This window comes from Dendropsophus ebraccatus, chromosome 1 (genome assembly GCF_027789765.1).
Source record: "Dendropsophus ebraccatus isolate aDenEbr1 chromosome 1, aDenEbr1.pat, whole genome shotgun sequence".
In the NCBI taxonomy this organism is placed as follows: Eukaryota; Metazoa; Chordata; class Amphibia; order Anura; family Hylidae; genus Dendropsophus; species Dendropsophus ebraccatus.
In genome coordinates, this window is record NC_091454.1 from 119,227,709 (window position 1) to 119,251,776 (window position 24,068).

At 45.3% G+C, this 24,068-nt stretch overlaps 2 protein-coding genes across 6 annotated transcripts in view; one reads left to right on the forward strand and one right to left on the reverse strand.

The window, feature by feature from the left end:
- The window catches only part of PUS7 (pseudouridine synthase 7), a 53,116-nt gene extending 50,816 nt beyond the window's left edge, over positions 1 to 2,300 (reverse strand). Inside the window, exon 1 of the mRNA XM_069977771.1 lies at positions 2,222 to 2,300. The gene's annotated coding sequence lies outside the window, so the exon portion shown is untranslated. The remainder of the gene's footprint in view (positions 1 to 2,221) is intronic.
- SRPK2 (SRSF protein kinase 2) overlaps positions 1,475 to 24,068 on the forward strand; it is a 124,224-nt gene continuing 101,630 nt past the window's right edge. The window contains exons 1-2 of one of the 5 annotated variants that reach the window (XM_069977740.1): positions 1,475 to 1,635; positions 2,247 to 2,307. In XM_069977740.1, coding sequence (XP_069833841.1) covers positions 1,569 to 1,635; positions 2,247 to 2,307 — 128 coding nt within the window. In that variant the 5' untranslated portion in view covers positions 1,475 to 1,568. Of the gene's footprint in view, positions 1,636 to 1,878; positions 2,149 to 2,246; positions 2,308 to 24,068 lie in introns of those variants that run through there. The other 4 variants (XM_069977758.1, XM_069977731.1, XM_069977722.1 and 1 more) reach the window with 4 other exon arrangements.

Consider the following 24,068-nt stretch of genomic DNA (forward strand, 5'->3'; position numbering starts at 1 on the left):
GTGCTATAGATTGGAGAGAGACCCTAGTCACCTACTGCCACCCCCTCTAACTCTCTTGCACATATCTGGCTCACTGCAGTTGGATAGAATTGTGCTTAGTTAATAGGCTCATCTGTCTTAAAGGGGAAGTCTGACGTAGGCCATCCATTTTTTTTTCAAACGAGCTGGGGAGGAGGTGGCTGAACATAACAACATGCACCTACCTCCCTGGCACCAGCGCAAGGGTCCACAGTCTTCCACTCCGGTTCTCGGTCCCCCAGCCGCTTCTTAGTTTGGGTGGGGGCCTGGGCAATAACGTGTCTGCCCCACTCAGCGGCCGTGACAAGGTCTCGGGGGACAGTGGACTGCTGCACTGGAAAAAATGACCAAAGCCAGACTTTTCCTATAGGGTAGCTTCACACGTACCGGATCTGCAGCAGATTCTGGTATAGTGAAGGTCTATGGAGTCACATGCTGTGGACATGTGACCTGGCCCCTTTAACCCCCGCAGCATACATTACCTGCTTGGATGTGCAGCTGTGTGTGAGGCTCCCCTCATCAGCCAATCAGTGCTGCCGTGCACTGATTCGCTGATGGGGAGCCGTGAGCTTCACACATAGCCGTGGCGCCGAGCAGGTAATGTATGCTGCCGGGGTTAAAGGGGCCAGGTCACATGTCTGCAGCATGTGACCCCATAGACCTTGACTATACCAGGATCCGCAGTGGATGTCGCTGCAAACTCGCAGCGTGAAATCCGCTGTGGATCCGGTACATGTGAAGGCACCCTTAAAAGGAATCTATCAGTAAGGATCTATTTACACAGAAAGATTATCTGCCAAAGATTTGAAGCCAAAGCCAGAAACAGACTATAAACAGAGATCAGGTCATAAAGGAAACCCTGAGATTTTCAAATCCATTCCTGGGTTTGGCAGATAATCTCTCTGTGTAAATGGGCCCTTAGGGCATTCCTGTATAGGAAACATTATGTGGAAGCACCTACAAATTTATCAAATTAGCAAAACAGAAACAGGTGTAAATCACCCATAACAACCAATCAGAGCTCAGCTGTCATTTTACTACAACAAAAAGCTGAGCCTGATTGGTTACTATCGGTGGTTTACACACACTGATAAATCTGAGGCCCGGTACCTTTAATATTGCACTCCTCTGCCCCTTTTATGTAATATGAGGAACGGCCTCAGTACTGGCGTGGGGCGCCGCCAGAAGTACTGGCGTGGGGCGCCGCCAGAAGTATTGGTGTGAGGCGCTGCCAGAAGTATTGGCGCGAGGCGCTGCAGGGAGGAGTAATGTGCTGCCCCCTGGGCACCCACAGTAACAGTCATAGAGTGACTCCTCCATAATAGCAGTGCCCCCGGCACCATATTACACGCCTCTGCCCAAGGTTCCCTATGAGGGCCATAGCTGGCTGCCATGTTCTCCTGAGTATGTTCCCCAGTGTATAGCTGGATCCAGCGGCCACCATTGTCTTCTGGAGACATAAATCTGAGGAAAGTGAAATCCCAGCAGAGCTAAAGGTCTCTCACCGGCCATGTAGGACAGAATCCCGGGACTCTGCTCCCTATAACCGTATGCCAAACGCAGGAAACCGACAGCAGGACAATGTATCACGTCTACCGCACGGCGACACCGCAATTGGTAGGATATGGCAGCTTATGCCGCCGCACCGAGCAGGACGCCGTCCGCTAGGCCAGCACCATCCGGGCCGCTGATCTCCTACACGGTACTGACCTGTCACCGGGCCTCTATAGAGCCGTACCGGCAGATGCTGGAGGCGGGGGACGTACGGGACCTTTCTGCCAACCAGATGATACTGCAAGCGGGCGACAAGTGGGCGCATCCGTCCCCTGACTACACGTGGGATAGCAGCCTCCTCACCCGCCACCTGACCTCCAGTCCTCCCAGCCACAAACAAGCGAGAGGCGAGGCAAGAGCGCCCTCTAGGCCGCCGGCGCAGTTGTACTCGGAGAAGGCAGCGGTTGCCTAGGAGAGGAGTCAGAGGAGGGAGCGGGTGACGCAGTGTATAGAAGCAGCGCGTTGTACGGCGCGATCTTATACGGCCCATGGAAGCGGAGAGCTGCGCCTGCGTGTCCAGAGCCCCGGCCGGCACCGGCATCAGCGCGCACAAGGGGGACATGAGCTCGGGGAAGGGTGAGACACTGCGCCGGCTTACTGCCCTACCGGCGGCGCCATTGTCACAGCCGGACACCTCTGTCCTCCTTACCGTGTGTTCTCTGTTTCTTCCTCAGTGCTGGCCATGCAGGCCCGGAAGAGGAGGCCGAAGGGAAAGAAGGAGAAGGCTCGGAAAAAGTGAGTAGCTGTCAGACGGGGCCGGCGCTGAGGGATGGGCTGTCACCGTGTGCCAGTGGCCGCCAGCATCCCTCCACTGTGCCGGTGGCCGCCAGCATCCCTCCACTGTGGCGGTGGCCGCCAGCGTCCCTCCACTGTGCCGGTGGCCGCCAGCATCCCTCCACTGTGCCGGTGGCCGCCAGCATCCCTCCACTGTGCCGGTGGCCGCAACTTCAGGGGTGCTGCCGCCGTCTGGCTTTGTGTACACTTGTGCGATTTCTGCTCCGGCTCTGTGGTATTGTACTGCTGAAGTGAGCCCTGGAAACTCTCCATTGTATTGTATTAGCAGGGTGTGTATAAGAGCTGTTTCTGTATAAACAGGCAGTGCACTGGCGTCTATGTATACAGACACCTTGTATATACTGCTGGGGACGGTTGTGCATTAGGTTACTGTGTGTATAACTGCAGAATGAACACCAGGCTCTGTCCGCACAGACCTCTGTATACAGTGCCTGGTCTCTTGTACATCTGCATGCTGTGCAGGGATGTTGTATACAGTCCTTGGTCCCTTGTACATCTGCATGCTGTGCAGGGATGTTGTATACAGTCCCTGGTCCCTTATAGGTCTGCATGCTGTGCAGGGATGTTGTATACAGTCCCTGGTCCCTTGTACACCTGCATGCTGTGCAGGGATGTTGTATACAGTCCCTGGTCCCTTGTACATCTGCATGCTGTGCAGGATTGTTGTATACAGTCCCTGGTCCCTTGTACACCTGCATGCTGTGCAGGTATGTTGTATACAGTCCCTGGTCCCTTGTACATCTGCATGCTGTGCAGGGATGTTGTATACAGTCCCTGGTCCCTTATAGGTCTGCATGCTGTGCAGGGATGTTGTATACAGTCCCTGGTCCCTTGTACATCTGCATGCTGTTCAGGGATGTTGTATACAGTCCCTGGTCCCTTGTACATCTGCATGCTGTTCAGGGATGTTGTATACAGTCCCTGGTCCCTTGTACATCTGCATGCTGTTCAGGGATGTTGTATACAGTCCCTGGTCCCTTGTACATCTGCATGCTGTTCAGGGATGTTGTATACAGTCCCTGGTCCCTTGTACATCTGCATGCTGTTCAGGGATGTTGTATACAGTCCCTGGTCCCTTGTACATCTGCATGCTGTTCAGGGATGTTGTATACAGTCCCTGGTCCCTTGTACACCTGCATGCTGTGCAGGGATGTTGTATACAGTCCCTGGTCCCTTGTACACCTGCATGCTGTGCAGGGATGTTGTATACAGTCCCTGGTCCCTTGTAGGTCTGCATGCTGTGCAGGGATGTTCTATACAGTCCCTGGTCCCTTGTACATCTGCAGGCTGGGCAGGGATGTTGTATACAGTCCCTGGTCCCTTGTACATCTGCATGCTGGGCAGGGATGTTGTATACAGTCCCTGGTCCCTTGTACATCTGCATGCTGGGCAGGGATGTTGTATACAGTCCCTGGTCCCTTGTACACCTGCATGCTGTGCAGGGATGTTGTATACAGTCCCTGGTCCCTTGTACACCTGCATGCTGGGCAGGGATGTTGTATACAGTCCCTGGTCCCTTGTAGGTCTGCATGCTGGGCAGGGATGTTGTATACAGTCCCTGGTCCCTTGTACGTCTGCATGCTGGGCAGGGATGTTGTATACAGTCCCTGGTCCCTTGTACATCTGCATGCTGGGCAGGGATGTTGTATACAGTCCCTGGTCCCTTGTACATCTGCATGCTGTGCAGGGATGTTACAGATAGAAGGAAGCAGGAAAAGTGTCCGCCAGGCTCAGTTACCATATCATTGACCTATTCATAGCTAGTATAGAGGGCATTGCCATCAGGAACCTGCTGTCAGTGTGACACTGGGAGCCTGATGAGTATGGCCTCTGTGTTACTGCTCTCCTGGCATCTCCCTAGGTTCCCTGACAACTTCTACACCTGTTACCCAGTTATTCTAGATACAGATGTAACTAGGACATAGAAGGGTATGACAGCCCAATCACTTATTGACACTTTTTTCCCCCCTTTCCTTAATGGTCAGAGACTTGTTTCCTTGATGTTCTTCACAACCCAATCTTCTTGTTAGCATACACCTCTTTCAGTACTTTTGGAATAGATTGGGTTTGCTTTGGTCTTTGCTAGGCATTTGTATAACCTTCTCTAACATGCTGTAAAGATACATTTACATGGGTTGGAAACAGACATTTTGAGCTGTCATTTCAAGTAGAATGGGCCTTACCAAACATTGCAGCTTCAAATGCAGATTCCTTCATTCTACGTCCCTTCTGGATGTAGTGGTTCCCTGCAGGCTTCTGTTTACAGCCGCCAGTGATGACCATGGCATCACTACAGCAGCCATGTGTGGACACGACATATCGTGGGAAATTCCTGCAACACATCTGTGCATGTAATACAGTAGAAATTGACACACTACACTCCACAGTTCCATTTTAAAGCAGAAAATGGCTGCCGAGTAGGGATGAAATCTAATCCTCTGCCCTAGAACTGTAGCTTGCTGCAGATCTTCTGTGTGCAAAGCCACCCAAATAATCTGCAGTAAATCCAATATGTATGAATTTAGCCATATTGCTTACAGTAAACAAAGTGGTATTACACTTATAACAGTAATTATGTGATATATGCAAATGGGGATGGATACAGATCACTGTAATGTGGAAGGCTTCCATGCTTATAATTTATAGTAAACGGTATGGCAGTTGCCTATGGCATCTAATCATATTGCTAGAGGACCCCCTGTATTATCGCCACTAGGTAATAGCAGATCCTACTCTGGTAGACTAGTCACATATCAAGTGGTCATTCATGTATTTGATAGGTTGGCATGTATTACTACATTTAGCCTATAGTAGTGTACCTTATATCACCCCCTCTCTGCTGTAAATGCTGCAATCTGTTCACAATGTAATGCAAACACTATGCTCAGACTGTGTACTGTGCCATTTACAGAAGTGGTTGTGACTATACTTATAGTTCTGGCTTTGGAGTTGTCTATAACTAAATTATTTCTAAGCTGGGACTACACATTCAATGTAGATGTGGACCTCGCCTTAGCAGCCACGCAGTGCAATCCACATGCAATGCAATGTGGTGATCTTTGGTCACGTGACCCCTGTTGTGGCCAAAATCTCTGTGTAGCCCCAGCCCTATTTTCTAGCATGACAAGCCACCATTGAATAAAAGGTGTGTTGCGATACACAGAAAATAGGAATATACTGTCTGGTGGGACTATTGTGTAATATATATACATATACAGTGGTATCTTGGGTTTAACTTGGATTGAGAGTGTTTTGCAACAAGAGCTCACCGTTTTTCAAAATTGTGACTTGGTTTAAGAGCATTGCTTTGGTTTAAGAGCTCCCTGTACTGGGTGAGAGGGTGAGTCGGGAAGGGGCATGGTCTGCATAGCGGGGTCTACAGCACTGTACTCTGACCCAGGAAGTCTCTATTACCGTCCAAATAATAGCAGATCCACTTCAGGCTGGGGCTTGCATCAGGGGACAGGACTGTGGAGGTAATCTCTTCATAGCTGTAACCCCTCTCTCCCCGGACAGAGAGTGCTGCATGTATGTGCCCACATCTGCCCTGCTCATTCCTTCATGCTCCCTGCAGTCTCTGTCAGCCCTTGTGTTTTCCATCCTCTCAATTCCTGCTATAATGTTCCGGCACTTTCACTCCTCCATTCACACTGGTGTATAGAGAAGTTTCTGTCACTGTCCTCCTGCACAGCTCTGTGATTCTCACTTCCTGATTGGTCCATGCTGAACACCCCCCCCATCCCCACTGCAGTCTTGTGACCACACAGACCTCTGACAGCAGCCCTGCTTCTCTAGTCTAGCCAGTTGTACTACGCTACTGCATTATGGGGATCTGCAGCTCCATCCTGTATCTACAAACTGCTGCTGTTTTTCAGGTTTATGCACTTACTATACATTATACACCACATGCTGATACTATACTGTACAGTAACTTATAAAATGATACATTCAGCTGTTTCTGAATGTTTGCTTCATTTGTTTTACATGTTATTCAGAATAAATAACTGACACAAGTTTCAACAGCAGAACACCATATTACCCCTTCTACCCAGTGTTCTTCCACACGGCAACTACATAGGGTGCCCTTACTACAACTATGATTTCCTAGAGGTTTCTATGTACTGCATTACAATCTTTACCCTCCAGAATGGATTTTAATGTATGGATAGTTGTGTGCAAATATTGTCACATTTTTCTCTTTTTAAGATAGCTATATGTGCTATTATAACTGATACAAAGCATTGACAGCCGAGTATGCTCATCAGTATACTGTACCTGTTTTTTCATGGTTAATGAATATGTAATAAAGAGGTCTGCAAAGACATGCATATTCAAGAAATCCAGCTGGCATTGAGGCTTACTATGGAAAGCAATAAGAATGTCATCAACAGTATTGTTACATGTGGCTGACTTCCTCCCTTCTCTGTATACATGACAATCCACATCTCCAAAGACTCCAGCTTGTATAGTCTGCGTATGTGGCACGACATGTGAGGCTCCACATCCATTGCTTGTCAGTGGCATCAGTTCCCTCCTTGAATCCTGGCAGCTAGCTTGAGAGTTTAATCTCTAGTTGGTGGAATTTACGTAGAGATGCTCTGTAACTATATAGCCAGATTATTTTTGTTTAGTTTCACTTATATATATATTTTTTTTCTTGGTAGTTAAAAAAATAAATTTTCAAAGCTGGATTGGAGGTAAAGAAAATAAAAAAGACACTGCTCTGGTGTTCCCTAAGGGAAGTGCTGTGATGTCCCATACATTGGCTGTAGCACCACTCTGAAATCACATGCTGAATATGTAGGAAGGGACTGCTGTCCAGTGACTGGCTGCAGCTTTACATGCACACCAAGGTACAGGATGCCATCCCAACACTTCCAGAGGGAAACTGAAGCAGGGGTTAATTTAGAGGTAATATTTCTTCATATTTATTAGAGTACAGTTTCTTCATCTTTTACTCTGGTCCCAATTTATGTTAAATGTTTTAAAACTACAGTGGTCCCTCAACTTAAAATGGCCTGAGGTTACAAAATGTTCAACCTGTACAATGTACAACATTTACACAAAGTACTGCTACCCTCACAAAGTGGACCATATGGGTAAGCATAGAAGTAAACAGGTTTGTTATGCGGCTTATTGCACAAGCTGTGTTATGGTTTCCTCTGCTCGGTTTCTCTGTGGTGCTTTCCTACAGAATGTTCTGGCAAAGTGATGTTCCACATTGTGGATTGGAAACTGTGATTTTCTGGCTGCCACATAGAGCAATGGAAGCAGGTGTATAGAAAGTTTTCCATATGTTGTGTGTGACCGGATGTGTGTTTCAGTTTGTTATATGACCAATTTATAGGCTAAAGCTCCACCTGCTGTTTTCCGTGATGATAGGAAGGTCTATACGCAGCATCATTTAGCTTGCTTTCTAAGCCACCCTGTTTAGTTTAATGGGCAACTATATAAACTTGTTTTATTATCCATAATACTTATCCTTTCATTACGGCTAGAATGATCAAGGTGTTATCTAGTTGTCATTGTCTGCTAATAAAGGTTGTAGCTTATTAACTCTATTCTAGACTAACTGGGTTGTTTGATGAATCATTTTCATTCCAAACATCCTGACATTCTGTTAATAGCCATTTCAAGTCATTTGCTATGTTTCTAGCCTAAAAACATCCTCTTATTCTCTTCTGCTTTCATATGTTCACCTAGCGCTGTGATCTGTGGTCAGTCTCTTTTCTCCTCTGGCTGCTGTCAGTGTGGTCCCTTGCTATCCAATCCTGCAAGTCTTCACAGCTATAGTGTCGTGTTCGTAAATGAGACCCTAGCCTTTTCCAATCCAGCTGAAACCTATTTTTTCTTGGCTGGAGGACCACTACACGGGGAGCTGGCTGTAAGGAGAGCAACTAGGTATGTGTGTCCATCAGTGCAGATATAATTAGGTGAATGTGCATACATTACTATACACTTCATGCTGTATGCCATCATTTAGTTACATTGATATCTGCAGAGTTAAATCTGCTGTAGATCCTGTTTGTGTAAATGGACCCTTAAAGAGTCTTTTAAGAGTCCCTCTGCAATCCGTAACTTTTTATATGTCTGTTGACATGTCAAAAGTTATTTATTATGACAGTGATTCTTCAATTAGTTATCCAAGATTAGAAAAGCATAGCTGTTTTCTGCTAAAAACCGTGGTACTATTGTTCACCTTTTTGTTTTGCAGCTCAATTCCATTGAAGTGAATTGAATTGTAATACCACACAAACCCTATGGACAGTCTTGGTGCTGTTTTTGAAAGGAACAACTTATGGAACTTAAGGATACTTCCTTTAAAGCAAACATACCAATAGGAGTAGTGACATTTTTTCCCCACTACCTTACTGATGCAGAGATCCCGGTGGCGTTGTCCTTTTTTCAAAACCCAGACCGTTCCCTGTTGGCAATGCAATCAGCAATGGTTTCTTATTGTGCATCGGCACGGCTCTATGCACTGGAGGTGGGCCCAGCACCCCCAGTGTAACGATATCCCCTCCATTAGGATCAAGCAAGACCGTCTCACTGAGGCGAGAGCATATCATTACACTGGGGGTGCCGGGCCTGCCTCCAGTGCATAGAGCGGTCCAGTGCACAAGAAGAAACTGGTGCCAATTGCAGGAACCGCACTGCGTTTTGAAAAAAGGACTAGGCCACCGGGATCTTGCTGTCGGCGCCGACAAGGTAGTGAAAGCAATAATTTTACTACTCCTAATGGTACGTTTTCTTTAAAGGAGTATTCCCATTACAAGTAACATAGTTAACCTTATAGCACTCATGAAGTTAAATATTTTTGCAAATACAGTGGTACCTCGGTTCTCGAACTTAATTGGTTCCGGAAGGCAGTTTGAGAACCAAGCAGTTTGAAAACCGAGCAGTGTCTTCCCATAGGAAATAATGTAAATGTGATTAATTGGTTCCAGCAGCCACCAATAATACTCATTTATTACAGTGATAAGTGCTCAGTATAATGACTACAGTACAGTACTATACAGGACATTAAACATAAGAAATGTTCATCAGAACCAGCAATTATAGTACAGTAGTCACCAACTCCTCACCCATCCTTTACTGTATAGCATCCCCCCCATCCAAGCACTGTAATGTATGGGAGATGGTGGTGCACTGCCTGTACTACTACTGCACTGTATATGCACTCCAGCAATCTTATACAGCACTGTACTGTATGTGAAGCCTCACCACTGCTTAACTCGCCAGGTACAACCCACCATCCACGCTCGCAAAAACGTTTGAAAACCGAGCAAAGTTCGAATTCCAAACACTACTTCTGGGTAAATTTCCGTTCGAATACCAAGCAGTTTGAGTTCCAAAGTGTTCGAAAACCGAGGTATTACTGTACATTCATTTAGTAAACCTGCCTACTTCTCCTGATATGCTGCCCCTCTTCTCAAATTGTTGACAGCGCATTGTCTAGATTACCAACCACCATCCTGCTCTAAAAACAGTGGTCTGGCTGGTGTGTATATGTAGCTATTTTACAGTATATATCTCCTTGCATGTACATTATTGCTATATATACACACACCAGTCAGAACACTGTTTTTAGAGCAGAGTAGTGGTCTGTTACCTTGGCTGTGAGCTGTCAACAATGGGAGGAAAAGAGTAGTGTATTAGAAGGAGGCAGGTTTACTAAATAACTATTTGCAAACACATTTAACTTCATGAGCCCTACAAGTTGAAATATGTTCACAGAAAATCTTGATAAAACTGCAGCAATGCATGGTGAACTATGTGTTCCCTGTTTGGAATTATTGTAAAAAATCAACGAAAAAGCTCTAGTCACATGTGCATTGTGGTATTCTTTTATAACGGAAGTTGCAGTGCAATAGTCAGATTCGGCATGCAACAGATACCATTGACTTCCATTGACTTTCCCTAAGGTGTTTTAACTTGATAATCCATGACGCACTGTTTTTGCTGTCAAACGTGATAGAATTTTCATGTATGGAGACTAACACAGCCTAAACCATGTGTGACTCTAGATTTACAGAGTCTTCAACATGTGTCATTGCAGGAAAATAGATATCCAAATAAGATTAAATTACAGATCATCGCCATTAATTCACCAACCTGCTCCATTAGTAAAACAGTGAAGGAAATGTAATGGGTAACTCCAGGGGTACTGCCAGGGGGAGGAGAGCAACTAAATGTTTGTCTATCAGTACAACATATACATAGTATAGTGCTGTGTTAGCCAGAAAAATCCACCAGTACAGAAATCATTAGGTGCATGTGCATATTACTATACAGTGTCCATTCTTACGTGCAGGTTCTCCAGCAGATTTAATGATGCAGATTATATGCTGTGTTCCATTATATTGATATCTGCACCATCAAATCTGCTGCAGCTTCTGTGCATGTGAATGGGCTGTTAAAGGGAAAGATAGGTGTACAGTATTAGCATTACAAGGCAGAATAAAAGTTGTTTTTAAGGTGCAATGCCTAATGGGACATGTAGTTCCCGGGCGGATGTAAGGAATCTGAGATGAATCTAGCACTAGGAGCAGTGTAGACAGGTGGCAAAGGTGTCAAACAATCGGTGGGGGATAAGTGAGTGCACCTACATGCTTTTTGTGCAGTTTATTTCTTTATGGGATCACAGATGTTGCGCTTTAAGAAACCATGTAATCCTGCGTTTACACGTAACGATTATCATGCGAATTTGCGCGATAACGATCGAATTCGTATGATCGTACGTGTAAACGCAGCGAACGATCAAAGGACGAGCGAGAAATTGTTCATTTTGATCTTTGAACATGTTCTCAAATTGTCGTTGATCGTTCGCAAAAAATCGCAGATTGTTCCGTGTGAACAGTCGTTCGCCGATTTAAATAATGTGTGGGATAGGCTTAAGCGATCGCAAAACTAATTTTCTGTACGATATATCGTACGGTCTAAACGCTGATCATTATGAAAAAAAATATCGTTACTCCGACATCGTTAATCGTTCGATCGGGCCAATTATCGTTTCATGTAAACACAGCATAAGGATGGATAATAGTTCTTTATTCATCCCACTCCCCCCTACAAATAGTAATAAGTGTTAATCAAAAAATCATGTCTACCCCAAAATAGTACCACTGAAATCTATAGGCCATCCTGCAAAAATCTAAGTTAATGGGGGGGGGGGGACAAAAGAAAATCAACCAGACCCCACTGCATCTTTAGTAGGTTAATGGTGCTGAAAACCATGTGGCTAGGGCAAAAGTCATGCAATCTTTTCCCTAACAGAATTATTGAAGTTGCATGCTAGTTATGGTAATGTCATTGTATGTTTCCCCGTTTAGTCTACTTGTTATACAGTGGAGACATTTCTCTAGGATATGGACTACACTAGATGCATTTTATATTGAAAAGGTGTGTTATGAGGTGTGGCTTGATAGTGACACACTTTTAGATTCATAAAGACTTTATCCAAGCCACTACCTGTTTTACAATAACATATAGAAAGGGGTGGCCTGCTAACAAACACTTGTGCTACAGTAATAAACATGCCTGATTCATAAGCCTTATTTATAGAAGCATATGTCACTAGAATTTCTTCTATATTTATTTTACTACATATACTTTTTCCATCTCTCCTTATGCTGGCGACGGATCTAAATTTTCTAACCTCAACAAAGTTAAATGGGCACTGTCAATACCAATAAATAATGTTAAATAGGCAGGGGAAGCAAAAATTATGATGTTAATTTGTTTTCCCTAAGACCCATTGGCATCACAACGATAGGGGTATTTTCGCCCCTGCGAGCCCCTGGGACGAAGGAATATTTAATGAACATATAAACTTTAATAAATTTTTCCCAATAAACCCCTCCCACAGGAAGTATAAGTAGGTTCTCCTCCCCACAATCCTCAGTCAATCAACAAGTAGAAATCAAGGGTAGGGAGTCTTGTGATGCCAATGGGTCTTAGGGAAAACAAATTAACATCATAATTTTTGCTTCCCTTGCGTCCCATTGGCATCACAACGATAGGGGAACTAGCAAGTATCATCCCCTAGGGCGGGACATCCGGAACAGCAGCATCAAGTACTGATCTGGCAAACGCTGTTCTGGCAAAAAGTCTAGCATCCAGCCTATAATGTTTGACAAATGTAGAGGTAGACGACCACGAAGCAGCCTGGCAGATGTCTTCCAAGGAGACCGAAGATCTTTCTGCCCAGGTAGAAGCTACAGCTCTAGTCGAGTGTGCGTTAGTGAAAGATGGTGGAGATTTACCGACTGTAGAGTAGCATGATTCAATAGCTTCACAGATCCACCTGGAAATAGATGGTTTAGAGGCCTTCTTCCCCTTGTTCTTCCCCGAGAAAAGTATCAGCAGGTTTTCTTCCCTTCTGAAAGGATCCATCCTGTTCAAATATATTTTTAGGGCTCTAGGCACATCTAACAGAGAAAAATCTCTCTCCTGTGTTGGATCTGCAGGTGAGTATGTCGGAAGAATAATGGGCTCATTAATGTTCCTAAATGAAGCCACTTTTGGGATAAACCCTGGCAAAAATCTCAGTGTGACTTTGTCTTCTGAAAATATAATGTATGGAGGTGTTGATCCTAGAGCTTGAAGCTCGCTCACACGCTTAGCTGAAGTCACCGCCAGAAGAAGAACACACTTCAGAGTGAGGAATTTTAAATCCACTGACTCTAGTGGCTCAAATGGTGGAAGACACAACTGTTGTAGGACCAAAGAAAGATCCCAGGAGTCAATCTGTTTATTTAATCTTGGCCTTAATCTCATAATAGCTTTAACAAAGCTCTTTACTTCCGATCTCTGGAACAGTCGGCACTTCAGATGGGCAGATAAGGCTGCAATCTGAACTTTTATGGAACTTGGGGATAGACCCTTGTCAAAACCTTCCTGGAAAAATTCCAGGAGTTGGGGAGTAGAGGGTCTATCTCCATCTAAGCCTCTAGAATTGCACCAGGATTGGAAAATTCTCCATATTCGGGCATATGATAGGTTAGTTGCATGGCTGCGGGCATGAGATAAGGTCTGTAGGACTCTGTCCGAGAACCCTTCAGGTCTTAATAAAGACCCTTCAGCCTCCAGGCTGTTAGGCTGAGGCTGGGCAGGTCCCGGCAAAGATGGTGATCCTGTGATATTAGATCTGGTACTGTTGGTAGCCTCCAAAATTCTCCCCTGCTCATCATCATGAGTAGGGCAAACCATGATCTTTTGGGCCAAAAGGGCGTGATCATGATTACTGACGTTTGGTCCTGCCTGATCTTCATTAGAACCCTGGGAATCATGGAGATCGGAGGAAAGATGTATGCCAGTTGAAACTTCCACTGGATAGACATCGCATCCACCACCGTCGGGTTGTCCGCCGAGTATAGGGAACAAAAATTCCTCAGTTTGGCATTGCTTTTCGTTGCCATAAGATCTATCTGAGGGTATCCCCATCTTTGGGTTAGCTGGATAAACACTTTCCTTGAAAGCGACCACTCCCCTGGTATCGTCATACCTCGGCTTAGACGGTCCGCCAATGTGTTGTGGATACCTCTTATGTGTAGTGCGGTCAGTTTCGTTATTCTGGGTTCCGCCCAATTGAATATTTGTTCTACCTCTTTGAGAAGTAGGGGAGACCTGGTGCCTCCCTGCTTGTTTATGTATGCAACACAGGCAATGTTGTCCGTACGAATTCTGACCGCCATCCGTATTAGTTTCTGCGAAAAATGAAGAAGGGCTAGAAATATAGCCCTCAGTTCCCGTGCATTGGATGGGAGAGCCGCCTCTTGGTTGTTCCAAGTGCCTGATACGGTCATCTCGTCCAGATGCGCTCCCCACCCTGAGCCTGACGCGTCTGTGGTAATCGTTATCCATTGAGGTTCTAGTATATCCGCTCCATGCTTGACCTGTCTCCACCAGGTTAAAGATTGGCGGGTTCTTGTGGACAGTATGTGAGGAGTGTCTAGATGTTCTATTTGTCGATTCCAGACTGTCAGTACTTCCCTCTGGAGATATCGCATGTGCCATAGTGCCCATGGAACAGCGTCTGCGGCCGAAGAGAGAAGACCTAAATATCTCATCAGAGTCCGAATCGATACTTGACGTGGAGGGATCAGGAATTGAGCGCCTCTCTGTATACGCATCACTCTGGGTGGAGAGAGGAACAACTTCATTTGTGATGAGTCTATGATGAAGCCCAAAAAAATCTTTCTCTTGGATGGTGTCAGATCTGATTTCTCTGGATTGATTATCCAACCCAACTGCTGAAGGATGTCCAAGACATAGTTCAGTTGAGAGCTCAGAAGAATCTGAGTCTGGGCCATAATCAACCAATCGTCTAGATAGGGAATGATCTTTATTCCCTGTAGTCTGAATAGGACCATCATAGACGATACCACCTTTGTGAACACAAAGGGGGCTGATGTTATTCCGAACGGAAGAACTTTGAATTGAAGGTGACTTACCCTTCCTTGTAGGTGGACCGCAATCCTCAAATACCTTCTGTGCGCCGGTAGAATGGGAATATGAAAATAGGCGTCCTGCAGATCTATTGAGACCATAAAGTCTTCCTCCTGGAGGATGTTCTTTACGGACTTTATATTTTCCATCCGGAATTTTTTCTTTACCATATACTTGTTTAAGTATCGCAGATCTATAATAGTCCTCCACTTTCCTGATGGCTTGGGTACGAGAAATATCGGAGAGTAGATCCCTAATCCGACTTCCTCGGGAGGAACCTCTTCTAGAGCCTTGATCTTTAGGAGGTGGAGGACTTCTTCTTCTAGGATAGTTTGTCTTGCTGAACCTAGTAGACGGGAGAGAAGAAATTTTGGGGGAGGAAGCGTCGAAAAAGGAAGTGCGTACCCATTTTGGATAATGCTTATGACCCATGGGTCCTTTATTAATCTTATCCAGGCAGGGAGAAAATCGGTAAGACGTCCTCCTACTGGAGTACTTCTGGCGTCAAAAGTCTGGTTTTTTATTCGTATCTTTTTGCTGTTTTCCAGACCCTCTCTTGTTATAATATTTGCCTCTCCCTTTAAAGTGGTACCTGGCTTTACCTCGTTGAGGAGATCTTCCTCTACGAAAGGATCCACGATTCCTTGTATAGGACCCACTGGCAGAAGTTAAAGGCAGCGACTTCCCTTTTTTGTCAGAAACTTCCTCCATTAGCTTGTCTAATTCTGAGCCGAATAGTCTACCCGGCTGAAATTCCATATTGCACAGCTGGAATTTAGAATTAGCATCCCCAGCCCAAGGTTTTAGCCATAGGGCACGACGACCTGCTGTCGACAAAGCCATAGATTTGGAAGCAAGTCTAGTCTCTTGGGATGCTGCGTCACAAAGAAAATCAATGCCCATGTTAATTTTCTTGAAAGAACGTAGGACCTTGTCCCTGTCCATTCCTGATTCAAGGTTTTCCTGAGCTTTCGCCAGCCATCTTCTAAGACTCCTAGCGACCTCAAAGGAAGATATGGCAACTGCCCCTTGGGCTGCTGCTGCCGCATAAGATCTTTTAAATGCAACCTCTATTCTTCTATCCATGGGGTCTTTTAAATTAGACCCATCCTCAGCAGGAAGAACAGTATTCTTGGATATTTTCCCTATGGCTGTATCTACTTTTGGCGGCTCAGCCCAATCCTTGGATTGTTCCTCCTTGAGGACATACAAGGTTTTAAATTTTTTGCTTAATACCGGAGCTTTTTCCGGTTTCTTCCATTCCATCTGAAGCATAGACATAGATGTTTCTCCCACTGAAAAAGCCCTAGGCTTTTTAGCAGAGGGACCATCTTCTACTTCTTCCGGATGAATCTCGGCTTGGACAGCTTTGCGTAACTTATTAATGCTATCCACAGGAAAATAGCCTTTAAACACTTCATTATCATCGTCGGAAGTAGAAGATGAGTCAGAATCAGAAGAGGATCCCACCTCATCAATAACTTTGTAATCAGACCCCTAGGGTTAAAAAAAGAACTATATTTTAGCATAGAGAATATAGAGCCAGGAGGCCCTATTCTACAGATACTCACACGATGGGAAACGGAGGGAGAAATACTACGTTTAGTTCTCTTTTTATGTCCGGCATGTTGACACACTTTGGTAGCCAGAGATTTCTCCACATAATCTTTTACCCATATCACCACATCCTGAGTATCTGGTTCCCCAGTATTCTTAGGACGGCAGGAATCACAACGTACTGTAATATATACACCATATAGTAAAAACTCTGACATAAATAATGGAACCTTAATGTTGCTAGAAGAAAAAACATCCTACGATATTCATAGCCATCTGGAAGTGGAGTTTCACACTCTGCACAGATAAAGTGTTTGCGTTTAGCCGCTCTTTTCCCGGATGGGCTGGTTTCCATAGCAGACATCTGTAACATATACATATATATATGTCGATAAGCAGTCTGAATGTAACAGGCCTAGCCTGAATGAGAGACTGCAATAATACAATTAAACCACTAGATGGCAGCAAAGCACTTACTTGTAATGTGGATGATAAAGCCACCCAAACACAGCTGTACACAACTAGAAGCCCAGCAGTCACTTAGGAATCAGGTATGTGGACCTCAGAGAAGTCAGACCTGGTCTTACCTCGTCTGTGGTCCTTTAAATATGGGTCCTGGGTCCCGGCATTCGGCACCCCTGCGTACTTCCGGGTATGACGTCAAGACGTCGGCCACGTGATGCAGCCGACCAATCGCAATCCGGCGAGGCGATGACGCAAATCGCGTCATCGCAGAGCGCCGCCCGCAAGACGACGCGAATCGCGTCATAGAAGCGCCGCCCCTAATGATGACGCGAATCGCGTCACCAAGATGGCGCCCGCACGAGGACGCTTCAAAGTTAGAAAGAGAAAAGAAGAAAACAAAGAGAAAAGGTAATGACCTACATCTATCCCCAGGAGCCGGAGTCCCAACTCGGGGGATAGACCAGTCTCCAGGGGAAAAAAATCCCTAGGAAACAAGTCTCAGAAAAGAGGGAGGGAGCAAGGTCCCCTGGGGCTAAGAGGAGACGAAGTAAAAAAGACTGAGGATTGTGGGGAGGAGAACCTACTTATACTTCCTGTGGGAGGGGTTTATTGGGAAAAATTTATTAAAGTTTATATGTTCATTAAATATTCCTTCGTCCCAGGGGCTCGCAGGGGCGAAAATACCCCTATCGTTGTGATGCCAATGGGACGCAAGGGAAGTTTTATTTTTCAGTACAGATTTGACTATTTCAAAGCTTAAAGTGTCACTGTCGTGAAATTTTTTTTTGCAGAAATCAATAGTCCAGGCGATTTTAAGAAACTTTGTATTTGGGTTTATTATCCGAAAAATGCATTTTTATCATGAAAAAGCAGTTTGAAGCTCTCCCCCCTGTCTTCATTGTTCTCCTATGGAGAGAGCTAAAGAAAAGATCAAAACAGGACAACAAAGAGTTAATCTACAAATCCCTCACCCATTATCTGTTCTGACCATCACCAGTGACCTGTCTGAGCTCGGATTACAGCTGTCACCCAGCTCCGTGCCTGTAATCCTCTGTTATCTGCTTTCTGCTGCCGGCTAACTCCCTCCTTCCTCCTCCCCCCTCCCCTCTCCCTAGAGCAGACAGGGTACGACTCCTGCAACAAGTCACAATTTTTAGATTTTTCAGAGTGGATGAAAAAGAGGAAGGAGGGGGGGACCTGGGAAAAGGCTTTTTACATGCAGATAATGGCAGATTTGGCTAATAAACCCAATTACAAAGTTTCTTCAAATCGCCTGGACTATTGATTTCTGCAAAAAAAAAAAATACGACAGTGACTCTTTAAAGCATTATAAGGAACGATGCCTGAAGTCTAGAAGTACAGTCCATAGCACGTGTTTTCTGTTTGTGGCAAGCACCCCGTCCTCTCCTGCACGGAGCCTTACACACCATCAGGGTTGGTGCCGACCCCTTCTTTGTATTTGAGTCCATAGCACTTTGTCCGTAAATACAGTCCATGCATGGAACGTGTGAATCAGGCCTTAGCAGGCACTAATTGTGTTACAGAGAACAAAAACTCTTCCTGATGATCCAGCTATATGAGCAGCTTCTGAATAGTGTTCTTGAATTACCTTTTTTGTTCTTTTTTTCTCTTGTACATCTGGTTGAAGTTTTTCATCCTGTCAGATTTGTATGAACTGCAAAAAGTCTGGCATTGTGTTTTATTCTTGTGCAAATGAAAAGGTTCTGTCTGACTCATCTATCTATAGATCATAATAGCAGGCAGCTTGGGGATCAACCAGATGTTGGTTTGCAAATTGGAAGCCAGTAGCTGTTTTCCCTTGCCATTCTCTGTCCCCAGGTAGTTTGTGGTATTGCAATTCAGCTCCATTTACTTCAATGGAAGTGATCTGTAAACCACACCCAAACCTGAGACAAGAGTCATGCTGGAGGCTGGATAACCTGTTTTAAATAATATTTTTGCCTATTAGTTTTCTAATGTTATCATAAAAAAGAGGCCTGCTGTTCCTCTGTAAGTATTTTTTGGGAAGTTTTGGGGCTTGATGAATGAGTTCATTTCCTTCTTTTACCTTGAAGTAATTTTGGTTGGTGGGCCCACCAGTTTATGTATTTTTTTTGTTATACTATAGCTTTATTGACGTTTTTTGGCTCACATGGTTTAGCATAATGTCACGATAGACACATGAAGACTGGTTTGTGCGCTTTTTTTTTAAATTTATTTATTCATTTCTACATGGATCACTGCAGAAGCTGATCATAGAGAGATGTATGTAGGTGAATATGGAAGGCCCTGAAAGAACAACTAGGCAGAGATCCTGCTGTGACCACTGGGTAACAAGGAAGGCCTGCTGTGGCTTCGGAGAAAAGGTGGGGGCTCTTTGACTTATGTCCTTATTGAGGTAGACCCTGTTGTCTCTGTTACTACAGGATAGAGTCACTGTTTTGGTCACTGCAGAAACTACTAAGGGGCAAGTGGAGCATTGCTACTGTAGGACATGAAATTTTATTTATTTTTTTAACCACTTTTAAGGGGATAGAGACAAAATAAGACTTGTAAGACAAGCTTTATTAACCCTGGCTCTCAGTGTTTACATTTGAAACAACTGGTAAAAGGTTTCCTTGATAGTATTGTTATAGGTTCTGTTTCAAAAGGACATCCCATTGGCCATAGTAATGAGTGGTGGCAGCCAGATGTTTTGTGAAAATGTGTGACGTTGGGGTGCACTTATCTCTTTAACTATTTCTTTTCTGCCAAATACAAAAGGTGCTTACCCATGTGGAAAGCTGATCAACCATTTACTTTTACATCCTAGTCACGTGTGCATGAGTGATGATTGTGACCAATAGTCTTTCCCTTTGGTTTGGATTTAGGCAAGTTTCACATGTACCATATCACAGCAGAAAATCCCCTACTCTGTACTGTCAAGGCCCTATTACAACAAAACAACACAATCACTGAACTCAGGGAGAACAGTGAAAAATTCCAATGGAGTACTCATTTACGAGTCTCCATTGATTGTCCCATACAAAATCTGAATATGCAAAAAAGGGGTCCGTGGAGCCTCAGTTGCGAGTCTCAAAACACGGGAATAGCCAGATATCCCTCCCTCCAGAGAAGGAAGCCCATTGCCAAGGGGTGCCTCCTAATGGGGAGAGCACCAAACCACCCTGATACGTAGTCCCTCAGGTCCTCACTCTGTTGTGAGCTTTGGGACCTAAATAGGGAAACACCAGGGTGGCCCCTGTGAGTCAAAGTCTAACTCTGTGGCGAGTATAACGACATAAGACAAGGGTTACCAAGGCTAGGCATCCATCCACAGACTGCAGTTTCGGGGTATTTGCCCCTCGTCAGTGTGGAGCAGGATTCTGGCTACTGGGGCAATGTTAAATAGACCAACAAAACAACACAATCACCGAACTCAGGGAGAACAGTGAAAAATTCCAATGGAGTACTCATTTACGAGTCTCCATTGATTGTCCCATACAAAATCTGAATATGCAAAAAAGGGGTCCGTGGAGCCTCAGTTACACAAAGGCCCTATTACACAAGCAATTATTGGCCATATTCGGCCAATACCGACCGCCACAGCCGATAATCGTTTTGTGTAATAAAAGACAACGATCAGCCAACATGCACGATGTCGGCTGATTGTTGTCTTTCAGCAGGCTGAAACACAAACGATCAGCCTGTTAGTGATCTGATGCTGTCGCTTCGTGCAATAGGAGTGGCAGCAGCAGACCGCCACTGTCTCTTAAGGGCTCCCTGGATGATCTGAAGATCACCCGGGCATCCCCCCCCCCCCCCCCCCCCCCCCCCCCCCGGCTCTTACCCGCTCCTTCTCGCTCGCTGACGGCGCGTGTAATAGCTTGGGCTGGGGAATGAGGAACAAGCGAGCAATGACCTAACTGGTCGTTGTTCGCTTGCTCTCCACATTGCTGTGTGTAATAGGGGCTTTAGCCAGGCCTACTCAACAGCTGCCAAGCTAACAAGGGAATACATTACCTGTCCACACTCCTGGCTTCCTCTCCAGCTCCCGGGTCACTGCTGTCCTGCTCACCCAATCAGTGGCTGCGGTGGGGCAGTGCTCTGATGGGCTGAGCGGGATGACAGGGAGCCTGAGAAGCAAGCTGGCCAGGTAATGTATTAGCCATGCAGTGGTGAGATAAGTGGGCTGGGGCTTCATATCACAGCGGAATGAAAATTCTCTGCCATAATGTAAATTCATAGGAAATGACAGGACAGAGCATTAAACAGGAACTTGCAGTGTGAAATCCACTGTGATACAGTATGTTCCACGTTCCACACTGCTGGCACTGTTAGATCGCTGTTAGATCAAGGAGACACATGGTACCTTGTATATACCTGTCTAGTCCTTTTTCTACATTCTGGAAGTACAAATCCTCTTTTATTCTCTGGTACAAGGAGTCAAAGAGGCTTTCCAAGCTCCTGAATAGCTGCAAGCTGGAGTACTCCTTTCCATGAAGGTGTGACAGCTTGCTGTTCTTGAGGAGCTCAGAAAAGACACGTTGTACTATAAAAATAAAAGCATATTTCTAAGTTCTGGAAGCACAGACTGATATATTAAAGTTACCATGTGCCTTTTTGACCTATCAGCTATCTAAAAGTATTAGCATTTTGGAACATGAATTGCAGCTGACAGGTTCCCTTTAAGGGTCAGTTCACAAGTACAGACTCGCAACGTGTATGTAATTCTGCCGACCCCTTAACCCCTTCTGCTGCCGCTCGGCTCCCACTCCGCTCCTGCACTGTATACATTAACTCTCCTCGCTGCCCCGGGGTTCCGGCGTACTGCTCTCCCGGCCTGCCAATCAGTGGCTGCAGCTGGGCAATTGGGAGAGCAGTATGCCGGGACCTTGTGCAGCAAGGAGAGGTAATGTATACAGAGCTGGAGCGGGAGCCGGGCGGTAGCAGAAGGGGTTAAGGGGCCGGCAGAATGACATACACGCAGTGGTCGTTCAGACACCTGCGAGTATGTAGTGACAGTGAACTGCCAGGACCTGACAGACTCGCAGCAAAATTTACGCAGTGAGTCTGTGCGTGTGAACTGACCCAAAAAAGGCTAAGACTCCTCATGCATGTTGTACTGACCTGGCCCTACAGTCTATTACTGGCTCCTAGACCTAAGTGACTCTTGCTTTTTTATGTTGAATTACACTCAGTTGTGTATGTACAGGGGTAAGAGATGTTTCCTTTATGTGGTGTAGGCTCATATGAGGAAGGCGGCATTTCCAGAAGAACTAGTGGCATGTCCATAACCAAGTTAATTGGTTTCTAAGGGCCCTTTTACACAGAAAGATTATCTGACAGATTATCTGCTAAAGATTTGAAGCCAAAACCAGGAATGGATTTGAAAAGAGGAGAAATCTCAGGCTTTCCTTTATTACCTGCTCTGTTTATAGTCCATTCCTGGCTTTGGCTTCAAATTTTTGGCAGATAATCTGTCAGATAATCTTTCCGTGTAAAAGGGCCCTATGCCCATGTATTGTGTCTTAAATTACCCGAACAGGTGCAAGTAGGCTTTGGTTGTTGAGCTTACACTTTTTTTTTTTATTGCTCTTAGAATGATTTCTGTCTGATTTCTGTTTAGTCACTTAGGCTGTGTTCACACATGCTTTTTCATTGTACTACTGCATCATTTAATTGCAGTAGTTAATCCTTTCATTGCAGTACTGCATTTTTTCATTGTGGTAATTAATCACTTAATTGCCGTCCAGTTGTTTTTCATTGTGTTACTGCTTAAGGGTGCGTTCACACCTACAGGATCAGCAGCAGATCTGCAGCAGATTTGATGCTGTGTTCATTTATTCAAGGGTATATTCACACGAACGGGCTTGCAGCGAGATTCTCGCAGCGAGCCCGGCAGGTCCTGGCAGTTCCCATACACTACATACTTGCTGCGGTCTAAATGACCGCAGCGAGTATGTAATTATACCGCCCTTAACCCCTTCTGCTCCCGGCCGGCTCCCCCGCTGTAAGCATACTTTACCTGTCCTTGCTGCACGGGTCTGGCGTCCTGCTCTCCCGTCCGGCCAATCAGTGGCTGCGGCTGGGCAACACACTAATTGGGCGGACGGGAGAGCAGGACTCCGGACCCGTGCAGCAAGGACAGGTAAAGTATGCTTACAGCGGGGGAGCCGGGCGGGAGCAGAAGGGGTTAAGGGCGGCAGAATTACATACTCGCTGCGGTCATTTAGACCGCAGCAAGTATGTAGTGTATGGAAACTGCCAGGACCTGCCGGGCTCGCAGCGAGAATCTCGCTGCGAGCCCGTTCGTGTGAATATACCCTAAATAAAATCTGCTGCAGAAAATCAGCTGCAGATCCTGTAGGTGTGAACGCACCATAAGGGTGCAACCACACATACCAATCAGCTGCAACTTTCTGTTATGGCCTATTGCTCTACATTCTAACAGCAGATTTTCATTCCGCTGCTAGGATGTAGCCACTGCCTACTTAAACGAAAAGTGTGGGAAAAATTTTTATTAAAGTATTTTATTGCCCCCCAAAAGTTATACAAATCACCATTATACACTTATTATGGGAAATGCACATAAAGTGATGGTGATGTCACGACCCAACTCCCAAAGCTGTGCGGACTGTGGCTGCTGGCGAGGATGATGGCAGGGGGACACTGAGGGACACAGGGCACTGGAGGGACACTGAGCATCTCTCTGCCATCATCCTCTCCAGCAGCCACAGCCCGCACAGCTCTGGGAGTAGGGTCGTGACATCATCATTTTATCCAGGAAGTGAAGCCTTGATGCAGTAGTAAGTGCAGGGAAAAAAACACTTATTAAGCATTTCCCGTAATAAGTGTATATTGGTGTTTTGTATAACTTTTGGGGGGCAATACAATACTTTTATTAAAAACTTTGCTTTAGCTTCTTAGCTGCCGGGCTTTGAACAAGATAATGCTTTACCTGCCAGCGCTACCACCTGTTTCTCCTGCTCCCTGGTCACTGACGGCTGCTTCAGCCAGTTCAAGTACAAGTATTTGTCTAATCTGCTGGTATTTCCTATTTAATTTCCAAGCAACTATATTGTCACCAATTGAAATCAACGGACTCCATGCATCATACAGTATACCATTAAAGGAGAAGTCCGGCAAAAATTCTTATTAAAGTATTATATTGCCCCCCTAAAGTTATGCAAATCACCAATATACACTTATTATGGGAAATGCACATAGTGCTTTGTTTTCCCTGCACT